At 37.9% G+C, this 13854-nt stretch overlaps 1 protein-coding gene and 1 non-coding gene across 2 annotated transcripts; one reads left to right on the top strand and one right to left on the bottom strand.

Annotated features, from left to right (window-relative positions):
• The first annotated feature begins 311 nt into the window (after positions 1 to 311).
• LOC141716448 (small nucleolar RNA R71) lies at positions 312 to 418 on the top strand. The gene has a single exon (XR_012573158.1). It is a non-coding gene; the product is annotated as a small nucleolar RNA R71 (small nucleolar RNA).
• Positions 419 to 11336: 10918 nt separating this feature from the next.
• LOC141714890 (uncharacterized) lies at positions 11337 to 12959 on the bottom strand. Its single transcript, XM_074518386.1, has 2 exons — positions 12198 to 12959; positions 11337 to 12092 (listed from the first exon to the last, which is right to left on the bottom strand). The coding sequence occupies exons 1-2, from the start codon at positions 12957 to 12959 to the stop codon at positions 11337 to 11339; spliced, it is 1518 nt and encodes a 505-aa protein (XP_074374487.1).
• Between the last annotated feature and the right edge of the window lie 895 nt (positions 12960 to 13854).

The following is a 13854-nucleotide window of genomic DNA, read 5'->3' as shown; positions in this document are numbered from 1 at the left end:
CTGCACACAGCTCACAAACACTGGTTATCTGCTTAACAGCATAGTTAGCCAGAGAATCGATCTTCATAGACAACACCTTTAGTTGAGAAGTGATAGCCGTAGTTGTATCCACTTCAAGAACTCCTGCTACCTTGCCCTGTGGAAATTTCTAGGTTGGATACTGATATTCATTAGCAGCCATCAGTTCAATTAGATCATAAGCTTCCTCATAGCTCTTGGCCCATAATGCTCCGCCTGATGCTGCATCGAGCATGGGTCTGGACTGTGCTCCCAACCCATTGTAAAAACAAATGATAATCATCCAATCAGGAATTCCATGACGAGGACACTTCCTAAGCATCTCCTTGTAGCGCTCCCAAGCTTCATATAAAGATTCTCCTGATTGCAGCGCAAATTGAGTAAGAGCATTCCTGATTGCAGCTGTCTTCGCCATAGGGAAGAATTTAATAAGAAACTTCTGAGCAAGATCTTCCCAAGTAGTAATCGAACTAGCTGGTAGAGAGTGTAACCAGCTCTTAGCCTTGTCCCTCAGAGAGAATGGGAACAGTCTCAGCTTCACAGCATCTTCAGAAACACCGTTGAACTTGAAGGTGTCGCAGATCTCAATGAAATCCCTAATGTGCATATTGGGATCTTCAGTTGGAGAACCCCCAAACTGGATTGAATTCTGCACCCATTGAATTATGCCAGGCTTGATCTCAAAGGTATTAGATGTGATAGGCCTGACAATTCTAGATTGAATGTCATTGATCTTGGGTTGAGAAAAATCCATCAAGGCTTTCGTTCGTGCTGCTGGATCTCCCATTGTACTGAGTACCTGAAACACAAACAGATAAACCGTGAGAGTAAAAGAATATGAGTCAGTGAACTTTAACGACCACTGATGACAAGCACATAAACTAAAAATTAACACCGAGTCCCCGGCAGCGGCGCCAAAAACTTGTTAGGGCGAAAACACGCGCTAATATTCATGCAAGTATACGCATTCGCAAGTAGTATAAGATATAAATCAGATTCGTTCCCACAGAGACTGGTTTAGGTTAAGTTCAATTTATACACCTATGCAACAATGTATGGTTATCGCTCAATGCTAAGACAAATAACAAATTGGGTTTTTATTAAACTAAGAGATTATACTAAATAATATTAACTAAGAGAATTGAGGTTGAATTACTATATATGATAAACATGGGATTCTAACTTCATTAAATACTTCATTCAATAGCCTTATTGTTCTTAACCTTAGCATGTGATGGTGATGACACTAATCAGATAACACAAAACTGATAAACGCCAACTTTCGTTGCACGAGTACCATTCTATCAGACATCCACAAAAGAGATAGAAGCTGAATAGGCACCAATTATATTGAGACCCTATATGTCTATAGAATTTGACAACATAACGGTTTAAGCACAAGTTATCTATCTTGATTACATAGGGCAACTAAAACGGTTAGAGTTACCTGTGAATCATGCATACACATACATAAACCTATGCTAGCATGGCAAGTTCTAAACCTCTATCTTCACTGTCGCTTCAATAGAGATTAACACGCTATCTTATATGTTAGCTACGCACATAAGACAAATAAGCACAACCAATACTAGAATATCAATCAATCACCACACACCAAGATATCAAAACAAATTAATTATTGAAATCCATAAGTAAATCCGCTAGAACTCCATGATAATGATTAGCCCATAATTGAACTCATCATCACCATGGGTTCCAATAAAAGCATGGTATAAACAAGGTCTTAATAAACTGAATAATAATTAAAGTACGCATAAACGAGATCTAGGTTCAATAAGAATGAAAACGAGCATCCAAAGTTACAACTAATTCAAAGAATCACAAGTTGAAAACAAGATCTTCTTTTTCGGAGTTGATTTGTGCTTCTAGGTCTTCTCCTTGGTATCCAATCTTCCCGGATGATGAAAACCTTTTTTTAAGTATATATACGCCCCTAGTGGACCTGGACCCTCAAAATCGTCAAATTCCACTCAAAAAAGGCTTTTTCAGCGAAATCAGCGACCAGCCGCGCCCTGAGCGGGCACTCAGCTCTCCTGAGCGGGCGCTCAGCTCTCTGGGCGGGCGCTCAGACAGCTTCTGGAAAAAATTCTGATGAATCTTGTTTTGACCATAACTTGAGTTCTACTCGTCAGAATTAGGCGATTCAACTGCCCACGCGAAGCTAACAAGATCCTATACAACTTGACAATGGTTTTGGCTTCCAATTCTGATCACTTTTTATCATATTTCCTTTAAAAGCTCTTTTCTTCATATAACTGGTACCTGAAATGCAATAACACAAAAATACATCAAAATACCAACAACTTGAGTCCTAATCACCAATTTAAGCTTGTAATAAAGCGTTCCAAGTGGATATAAAATCCACTTATCAATGTGGACCATTGCTACATACAACTCTAAAGATAAGACAATCACACTCACCATTAAAGGTAAAGAATTTTGTATCAATAGTGATGTTATAAAAGCATGTTTCAAGATTCCTGATAACACTGTGTCCTCACCACACACTGGCACTGATATAATCAATATGCTTAATTCCATGAACTATGCTCTTTTTACTTCTAAGTTAAGTGACATTAGGAGAATGGGTCTTAGGAAAGAATGGAGTTTTATGTGTGATGTTGTGAAAAAAGTCTTTTCAGGAAAAATCAGTAATTTTGATTCAGTCAATATATCCATGCTTAACATGCTCTACATGCTAGTTACAGATAAATTCTATAATTCCAGTGACCTTGTCTTGTTTGAGTTAGGCTTTAAATTAGGAGAGTTAAATAAAAGAGGTAAGAATGTGTATTATGCTAGATTCTTTATGATGTTAGCTAATCACCTCTGTGAAGAGATTGTGCTTGTGAACCCAAACAACAAATTAGATTGTTGGGTTCAAGAGAGGAGGCTCATCGCAGATTTGGACAGGGCCAATCATCACAAGGATGTGCCATTGTTCTATTTCCCTGTAATGGAAGCACCTCAGGTAAATGAGGTAAGTTCATTTATCCCTACCACTATTCCAACCTCACTAATTTCTTTGAGTTCTAGTGTGGCAATGGCAACTGTGTCAATGACCCAACAGTTGCCTACCCAAGCCACCAAACCTGTAATTATTTTAAAATCCAAATATAAGAAAGCCCCCTCTGGTATCTCTCAAAAGATGCCAGTTGCAAAATCCACTAAAACCAAAGAGGGGAGTGTGAAGGAGGGCAAGATAGGTGAGGGAAGGGGTGAACATAAAAGAAACCCTAAGGATAAGGATGGAGAGTTGAGTGGATCCCAGCCTAGCCATACTGCAGTTTCCCAACAAACTGCAGTGCTTAAAAAGGATAAAAGCTCATTTCTAGCTGCATCCTCCCAAAAGGATGTAGTTATTGAACAAAGCTCTCAACCAAGAGCACAGGGAAAGAGGGTTAGGGACACAAGCTCACCCCAAACTTATGCCAGAAAGAAGAAATCTAAAACCCTTGGGGATGCACAGGGTACATACACTGTGCAAACTGGTGCTAAAGACACAGTCACTGCACATTCACATATTCAGTTTGAAGTGGCTCCAATAAATGTGGAGTCACAGCCAAAATCTCTAGTAATAGAAGCACCTCAAACACCTAACTCACCCACAAACTCACTGGATGTGGATATGATAAACACATCAATTCCTGATTCCCCTTCTTTAACTTTGTTGGGGAAGCCAAAATCTAGTGCAAGTGAGCATCATCTTTTAGATGATTTGTTGGCTCAATTGTCAATTCTTTCAGGAACTGTTGAATCATCTGTGCCCAAAATATCATCAATCAGCACAGAGTCCACAATAGTTTCTTTTCCAAGTTCATTCATTTCTACTATCTCGATGGATATTGCTCATCCGTCGAGTAGTGATTGTATCCCGACGGATAAGCTTAACAGCAGTCATCCATCGGATAGCAAAACCACTCACCCGATGGATATCACTCATCCATCGAGTATCTTTGCACAGCCTCAAACTTCATTTATTTCAAGTGCAGAAGATTTAGTGGTTGTATAGTCACTATTAGGATTGAGAGAGAAGAGTGTTTTGAGTGAGAGTCTGGGTTGCTCCCAGGAAAAAGGAGAGGAAATGAGTGAAACTATGCAATCCATTTCTTCAGGGTTGGAAAAAAAAGTGAGAGGAGTCCCACATTAGTAGGTGAAGGTGAGGGTGTGAGGGTGGGGAGCCAGGGTGAGACCCTGATGCAACAAAAGAGAGAAAACGAGAGAAATGCAGGTACTAGAGCTATAAGGATGGATGTTATTGCTAGTGAGTTAATGAATGTCCAGGATGCAGACAGGGAGGGACTATCTCAGCAACCTAAAGTTGTTATAGATTCCACCTCCCTTGATGCTGAGGCATTTACTCACCCTGTTCCATCTTATCAACTTCTAGCTGAATAGGGCAATGACAATGCAGAAAGGATGCTCAATCTGGTGCATACCACTCAGTCTATGCTAAGAGCCAAGGATGACATCACAGCTTTGCCTTCTACAGCTGGTGATGTGGACTATGAGACTGGTGGTTCAGCTAATTTCTTTGGTGATGGGAGTGGGGATAGTGAAGATGAAGCAATGGACATAGGGGGAGAAGTAGGTTCAAGTTCAAGATCAGGTATGTCATCATAGGCATTTTCAAAGCACTGTGATGAGCACTACTTCAAGACAACCCTGATCCAGCTAATTAATCAGACAAATACTGCCCTTCAAACCACTACTAATGCCAGCACCAAGAAGCTCCTTCAGGCACCCCTAGCCTCCCTGCAACTTCAACAAATCCAAGGCTTTCAACATGCTAGGGATGTAAACACCATGAAGAGTGATATTGAGGAGATAAAGAAGGCCATTTCAGACAAGATGGATTCTAAACTTCCAGAAGCTACAATGCTTGACATCAAGAGGCAATTAAGGAAAAATTCTGATCTTGCAACCAAGATAGATGCCTTGGACACAAGAATGTCATCCATGGAAGCATCTTTAACAGTCATTCATCTTCATCAAGCTCAACAGACATATTTACTTCAAAAATTGGTGGCTGCTCAAACCTCCTCCTCTACTCAACTTGATGATAACAAAAAGGGGGAGAAAGGACCAAGTGAGGGGGAGAGGCTTCAGATTCAAATCAGTAAAGTAATTTTGCCTTCAATTACTATCTCAAAGCCACCAGTTACAGACAGTATAGATCTGATCAATGCAGCAGCAGCCAACATAAGAGCAGCTGATAAGGAGAAGTTGAGTTTAGTCAACTGGGAGAAAATTGATGAGAATATACAAAAGAAGTTTGAACTAGTCAGGGAGCCAGTAAAGTCAGCCATCCATCACTCTCAAGTCAGGAAGATTTCTGTGAATGAGATGAGCATGAACTATCTGGAAAGGGGACAACCATCCTGCATCAAATCTCCAAAGGCTGAAATAATTCTGAAACCAAGGGTGAACTACTCAAAATTAACATTGAAGAACCCTTTGGATTTTGTGTATGAGACACCTAAGCCTGATAAAAAGAAGCTTCTGTCAAGATCAATTGCTTTCTACAAAGATTCAGCTGATTCAGTTTCTAAAAGGAGAATTGCTAAAATTTTCAGGAATGGGAAAGAAATTTGTGTGATGGATGGACATCCTCAATTTGCCCAAGAAAAGAGAGAAGAAAAGGCTAGATTGAATCAGGAAAAGAAGCAAGCTGCTTTAGATGCTAAAAAGGCTAAACAAAAGAAAGAGCAAATTGCTATCTTGGCCAAGCTACATGATGTAAATTCATCACAACAAATTCCTTCTCAGCCATCTGAAGTTATTGAATCAAAGAAGTAAGTTGAACAACAGAACAAATCTCCAAGAATCAAGGAATTGGCTAAAAGAACTAAAAGGAAATTGGACATTGTTGATAAGGAATTGGAGAATCAGTTTCCCAAGGAATCCACTTTAACTACAACTCAAGCATCAAAACCCTCTGTGGTATTTGAAGATATCAAGGTGGTGGATCCTTACAGGAACATCCATGGTGAACCTATTGTGCCTAAGGATGAACCAGTAGAATGGGAGAACATACCAATTCCTGACTTCTATTTGCCAATCCTTAACAAGCCAAAGAGAACAAAGTCAAGAGCAGTCAAGAAAGTGAAGCTGTCACCTCTCAAATCCAAATCAGTAGTCAAAGCTCAATCTAAAGTCAATAAGGGAGATTACATGTACTTGTGTGACATCAAAGAATTTTCTGATCTAAACCTCTATCTAGATGAACTATATGAAGTGAGAGGAATTGATGCATACAGAAACCTACCTGAAAGGTTAGTGTTCAAGTACAAAGGAGGAAAGGAGATTCAGTGGCCACTTCACAGGATCCTTCAAGAAATCCAAGCTGTACTGATTAAGGTTTATTCATCCTTCAAGAAGAACTTTGGGTTCAATATTACTGCAAGAAGATTGGTACTGAAAAAGATTGAAGAGGTAAGGAGTGTTATAGCTAAAGATGCACTCCCAAAGACTCTAATCATCCGTTACACAGGGAGAAGAGTGCATCTAAGGCCCTACTGGCTGATGGAGTTCATGGATGACAAAGGAGTGAGAAGATTTTTCAGATTAGAAGACCAATTGAGCATCTCTAGCAATGAGACTCTTTTGGAAATGCAAGGAAAGCTAAATCTCTTAGAATCTGATGAACTGGAATTCCACAGGCAGCTCCAAAATCATATTGAGGAAAATAACAGAAATCTTGGAAAGAGATCCAGACCTTCAAGGAACTAGATAAATCTGCTCAGGCTAGAGGAGCATCTTGAAAATGACTGTGAGCAAAACTTTGTACATTTTGTTAATTGAAGCACTTTTCAGTATTATCTATTGTCTTTTAAAAGTTGTATTTTTAAGGTGTTTTGTTATCATCAAGTGTCTCTTAATTTATGGCTACAATTCCAGTAGACATAAATTGGGGGAGATTATTGTGTATATGTTGTGTACTTGATGATTTCATGAACAAAACACCTTGGTAGATTTTACTTAGTGAAATTATGTAGCACTCGACGGATAAGGTTTATAGTCCCGATGGATGACTCAATATAGTCCTGACGGATGATGACTTATTATCCATCGAGTGAGTAGCTTATGTAACAATAAGTCTGTAGCACATTTCTGCATACACATTGTTTAGAATCTGTAGTAGTACTTAAGTCATGTTGACTTTAGTTAGATATGCAGAATAGGTTGATTCATTGTACATAGATGATGTCTTGTAATTCTGCATAAGTGAAATGAAGTCAAGTGCCTGATTGCTACCCGACGGATGAACAATTATGAATATGACGGATGATCAACAACCCAACGGATGATCAATAACTCGACGGATGATCAATAACTCGACGGATGATCAATAACTCGACGGATGATCATGAACCCGGCAGATAAAGAATTCAAATATCTGTTGACAGTGACAACACAGTCACATGCCTCGAGTGGATGCAAATGGAATGTGGTAGCCTATTCAACTAGGTTTTCGAGAACAAAGAAGCATTGTCATTTCCATGCTATTATGAGGATATTCAAAGATGCTGGAATAGAGTAATGAAGTAGCATTGTAATAGACTAGATAGTTTTGTTTTATTATCATGTCTCATTACTTTGTAATCTTGGTGATATATAAACCAAGAAGTACAACTAAGGAAAAATCGGAGATACAAGCAGAGAAACATTCATAAGCAGAATTCTTAGCATTTCTCTGCATTCTTAGTTGTTCAATATTTGTAAGCAGCTGTGAGCTTTTTGCACACAGGGTTCTCTCGATATATATTATATATCTCTGGTGAAATCATTCAAATCCACCAGAAAGTTTTTAAAGACTCTTATTTTTAATTACTTGTGTTTTGATTCATTTAAGTAACTATTCTGCATTGTGCTAATCAATTCACACTTATATACATATTCGAGTTAGAACATTTTTAATCAAGAAAAAGTTTCAAGAATTCCATTCAACCCCCCTTCTGTAATTCTTGTTATATTGTTAAGGGACTAACATTAACATGTGTAAATACTGTTTATTTTTTATGTTCCTAATTTATAGTTATGACCATTGCAAGATGCTAGAATTTTTACACAAGCATATCATGTTATATTATGACCATTACAAGAAAATACAATATAGTTCTGAACATGTTAAGCCTATCAGTTCGCACAATAAACATCCTGAAACAAGCGTTACCTTTAACGAATCTTCACTATCTTCTTCCTCGCTCTCATGTTCCAAGATATATTCATCTGATTCCTCTTAACCTTGATCTTTTTTCTTGTTTATATGTGCTGTTGGTGGATTAGGATCAGGCAAATACTTATCCAAGCCAAGTTCTTTAAGCTTTGCTCTGTTTTCGAGCACCCGGTTATCTCTCCTTTCTTCGTAAGGTTTCTTTGCTGGTAATGGTTGTGCGGGTGCCTACAAGAAATCATTCGTACCAAGAAGCTGCATTATCACTTGTTCAAGATTTATACTAGACATCAAAATTCTTAAAATTTTATTACCTCAACAACGTTGTCAGTCTCCGCTACACTCTTGCCTTCCTGTAAATTCAATTTTCTCCTCGCTGATCCATTTTTATTGACCACTGGTTCTTTCTTTTCGGGAGTCCCTGCAGCTTGCATTTTACATTATCAAGGTGATAAAATCCTCCTCGGCAGGTCAGGTGCTTTCTGATTCGCCTTCTTCTTTTTTTGTTGTTGCTGCTGGAGCTGGTGAGCAGTCACGAACTTGTACTTCACTCCCTCCTTGGATGGCCCTATAAAAAGGTTTGTACAATTAATATGTAAAACAAGTGAGTAGTGACATCAAAACTTGACATGTGTACAAGTGATATGTAAAATTAGAATACCTGTAATTATGTTCTTCCTCGGACGTACAATTACGTGTGGCTGCATTTGAACCGAGGTCTCGACTCCTTTATTGACCACAGTGTCAACATAGAGATCCATCTCTCTATCATTTTCGCATCGATCATCAAGCTCTAGCAGTTCTTTATCTTTGGTCAAAAGCTTCCAACCGCTGTCATCTCTCGCATATACTCCTCCAATTTCTGTCAATTTTAAATAATCCTTGACGTATTCCATAAGAACTGAATACAAAAATTCTTCAGTTAGTACACTGGCTACTGGCAAGGTCTTTCCATCAGAAAAGACAGTCTTCTTGAAGATTCCATCATAGTGCAGTACTATAGTTATCAGTTTCTCTTCCATCCTACAAAAATTTAAAAGAAGATGATTAGACGAGGCACAAGTAATTGCAAATTAGCTAGTATTTTCTGCACCAAAATTAGAGCAACAACAGATATGAAGTAACTAGATTAGGACAAAAAAGTAACTAAATCAGGACACTAATTACGACAAATATAGAGCAAAAACAAATATAAAGAACTGTAAGATATAAACTAGGACACTAATTACGACAAAAATAAACTTAGACTCTAATTACGACAAAAAAGTAACTAAATCATGATAGAAAAATAAGGCACCTAATTTAGACATATCAAGTGAATTAGGACAGAAAATTAAGGCAGCTAATTTAGAAAGTTATGAAGTACAGAGGTTCTCATTTAATTAACTAAAATACAACATTATCAAACTACAGGTTCTTCTTCATTTTGTTCAATGGGAATTTCTATTTTAGGGATATCATCCCTGAACCAGCTAAATTCACCATCTTCGGTAAGAATTCCATGCCCAAGGTCGATATCATGATGGTCGTTATTCTGATCATAAGCATTTTCTTGTTCAGCATCACACCACTCCCTCAATAATTTTTTTATGACATGAAACACCATCCTCTCAGTCGGATCCTCCACATAAAATACTTGTTGCACCTGCGATGCTATGATATACGGTTCTGATTTGCAAATGGTCTTTTTAAAATTAACCTTGGCAAGACCATATGGACCTTTTTCTTCTTGGTACCAAGTGCACCTGAAAAGAACCACTGCATAAACTCCCCAGTAATCAACTTTAACAATTTCTTCAACTGATCCGTACTAACTGACAGCTCCGACTTTCGGATTATCATCTTTCGAACTCGCAAAACTTGTCGTTTCAGCAGTTAAGAAAACACCGTTGTTTTGGGTTGTGCATTTTGAATCTCTACTCTTTGTGTGAAAACGATATCCATTTACCACGTAGCCACTAAACCTCCTGACCGTTCGATTAGGACCCAAAGAAAGGGCACATAAATCAGATGAAATTTCCACCCTTTTCCCCACCACCTCTTTTAGCCATTTCCAGAAATCTTCGGAGTGCGCTTGTTCTGTCTTGTATTTTTTTGAATTTGAATCAGCAGCCACTAACGCGCGGTGATCCCTAAGAAAATATTAAGTTAAGAATCATATTCAAATAGTTTAAAAGGAAAACAAGTTCGACAAATGAAGGAGGGAGTAAATAACTTACTCTATCAATGTCTCAATTTCCTTATTACAGCAATTGAAAAGAATGTAAGTATGACAAGATTTCCAAACCGAATCTTAATTGAATAACTTTGCCATCTTTATTCTTTCTGCCTCCAATATAATATTCCGCATTTGTTGGACATTTTGCAAAATCAGTTAACGGTTCACCACCCAAAAACCTTGAAAAGAATGTAACGCACTCCTCTGCCAAATAGCCTTCCGCAATTGAACCTTCTGGTCTGGCCCTATTACGGACATAGTTTTTCAATTTGCAAAGATATCGCTCAATAGGATACATGCATCGAAGGTGCTCAGGTCCACCATATTCAATCTCTATGTACAAATGAACGGGGAGGTGCACCATGATATCAAAAAAGGTGGGGGGGGGAATTATCTCAAATGCACATAAGGTGTCGACAATTTCGTCTTGCAGCCTCCTGATATCATCCAAGTGAATGGCCTTACTCCATAGACCTCAAAGAAATGCACTAAATCTTATCAACGACTTCGCAACATCAGCTTTGACTGATTTCTTCACAGCAAATTGCAATAAGTAATGAAGTATAAAGTGCGCATCGTGGCTCTTATACCCCAATATCGTCCTCTAGTTTGTGTGCACATAATGACTGATATTAGAGGCACAGCCGTAAGGTAATTTCGCATTCTTCAATACCTTGCAAAAGATTTCTTTCTCCTTCTTTGACATGTCAAAGACGGCTGCACTAATTTCATACGATTTCCCATTAGCAGATTCCACCGGATGAAGGGACTTCCGTATTCCCATTTCTTGTAAATCAAATCGAGCTGCCAAATGATCTTTTGACTTGCCACTAATATTAAGCAAGGTACCTCATATATTGTCGCAAATGTTTTTTTCGATGTGCATGACATCGAGGTTATGTCTTAATAGATTATGCTTCCAATAAGGCAAATCGAAAAAATAGACTTCTTTTTAAAAGGGATGCCACTTTCACGCTTTCTTTTTTTCTTATTATTTTCCCCAAATTGGTTTTTAAACCCAATTAACAGTTGTTCAACCTCTGTTCCCATCAACGGTTCTGCACTCTGCCTCGTCTCAATTGCCCCATTAAATCTTTTCTTGTCAAACCTCCATTTGTCGGAAGTATCAAGAAACCTCTGATGACTCATATAGCACATCTTCCGACTGTGTTTCAAATATTCTGAGCAGGTCTCGTAATGGCAGCCCGGGCACGCTAACTTACCCTTTGTGCTCCAACCGGACATCATAGCATAGCCCGGGAAGTCGCTAATGGTCCAGAGCACCCCTGCCCATAAATTAAAGTTCTGATCAATCATGGCATCATAAGTTTGGATGCCAATATCCCACAACACTTTCAACTCGGCGATTAATGGTTGCATATATACGTCGATACTGTTTAAAGGAGAATTTGGACCCGATATCAATGTCGAAAGAATTAGGTTTTCTTGTTCCATACAAATCCAAGGAGGTAGGTTGTAGTTTACTAGTACAATAGGCCATGTAATATGACTTAAATTCATTGTACGATGCGGACTGAATCCATCAACAGCTACACTTAGTCTTACATTTCGAATTTCTGAAGAAAATTCAGGGTAGATAGTATCCATCATCTTCCAAGCTTTAGCATCATCCGGATGCCTTAGCTTCCCATCTTCTATCTGTCACGTTGCATGCCAAGTCATGAGTTTAGAAAATTCTTTGCACATGAAAATTCTTTGCAGCCTAGGTTTAAGGGGAAAGTATCTCATAACGTTTGCTGGCACCTTGCTAATAATTCTCTCCGGATCATCATTAGCAGCAGTCCCTTTCTTTTCTTGTAAAACCCACCTCGAAAACCCGCAGTTATCACAAACTATTTTATCTTTATTTTTTCCCCAATACAGCATGCAACTGTTGGGGCACGCATGCATTTTCTGATAATCAAGACCTAAGTCTTTGATTATATTTTTAGCAGCAGTAAACGATACAGGTACATTGGCTTCGGGAAAGGCCTCTTTAATCAGAACTAATAAATCACTGAACCCTGACTCGGTAATTCCATGAACACACTCCAAATGGTAAAGCCGGATCATAAAACTTAGCCGAGAAAAATTTGTGCAGCCCGGATATAGCGGTTTTTTTCCCTCCTCGACAAGGCGATAAAATTTTTTAGCCTCCGCATTTGGTCCTACTTCTACATTCTGAAATCTCCTACCCGTACAATCGAACATCTCTTGTAAATTATCCCCGAAGGCGGTCCCCGCTTCATAGTCCCTAAAATCGGTCCTATTTCCTATTTTGGCTCCTGAAATCCTATAAATCCATTGGACATGTGACAGAGAAGGTCCCCTGCATATTAAATGATCATAAATTACATATGGACGATGCCACTTACAATCATCACAATCTTTGCAGGGGCACTTCAATTCATCACCAACAGAAAAAAGGCCAAATGCCTTCTCAACAAAAGCTTTTATCCCCTTTTTATATTCTTTTTTGTATCTTGGAAGTCCTATCCAGCTTTTATTATCATTATTAGTTTCCATTTCTAAAATCTAGTCGCTAAAAGATTCAACAGGTTGCACCTATAAAGTCAGCATGATATTAATATCTACCATATCGATAAGATCATGTACATCAATGTAGTATTATCGTATATATGAAAATACTTTCCCCAAAATAAAAATATATACAATATATCTCAAAATACTATTTATACCTATAAACCAATAGACATGTAAGGAGCTTAATTATAATCACTATCGATATAGGAGCATTATATAATACTATAATACTATAACATATCATGTTATAGTATTATCTACGCATATCATGTAAACCAAAATTTAGAAAAATAATTAGCAAAGGGCAGTCATATCATAGCAAAAGGCTATCTAATGAGTTATAACACAAAATCATATAAAAACCATATCAAATCACAAAACCATAACATAAAATTTAATGAGTAATTAGCAAAGGGCAGTCATATCATAGCAAAGGCCTATCTAAGAAGTAATTTATAAAACCATAACACAAAATCATAAAGTTATTACACAAAAGGCAGCCATAAACATATAAAAACCCATACCTAATCATAAACATTTTGCATAAACATCATAAACATACACCCTCTTTAATATCCTACAGTGAAAGCATAAACTCATGTATAAACATCATGCATAAATATTATGCATAAACCCATACCCAAACATTATGCATAAACCCAATCGAACACAAAAAAAACCCAATCGAACACAAAATAAACCCTGAATACATAAACATAACACATAAAAGAAAATACAAAAATAAAAAATCAACAACATAACACATAAACATCAGTGAAAGCTTTTTACCTTAATAAAAGCTTTAAACTCAGTGAAATGCCCTCAATATTTTCAATCCCCTGAAATGCACGACATAAACTGTTAGTAAAACAGTTTA

This window comes from Apium graveolens, chromosome 3, assembly GCF_009905375.1.
Source record: "Apium graveolens cultivar Ventura chromosome 3, ASM990537v1, whole genome shotgun sequence".
Classification (NCBI taxonomy): domain Eukaryota; kingdom Viridiplantae; phylum Streptophyta; class Magnoliopsida; order Apiales; family Apiaceae; genus Apium; species Apium graveolens.
This window is presented reverse-complemented; position numbering and strand designations above follow the sequence as displayed.

Excerpts from the sequence above, each read along its gene's own strand:
- LOC141714890 (XM_074518386.1), bottom strand. The coding sequence starts at position 12,959 with ATGGAAACTAATAATGATAATAAAAGCTGGATAGGACTTCCAAGATAC. Across the intron at positions 12,093-12,197 it reads CGGAGAGAATTATTAGCAAG|ATAGAAGATGGGAAGCTAAG; the intron begins GTGCCAGCAAAC and ends GCAACGTGACAG.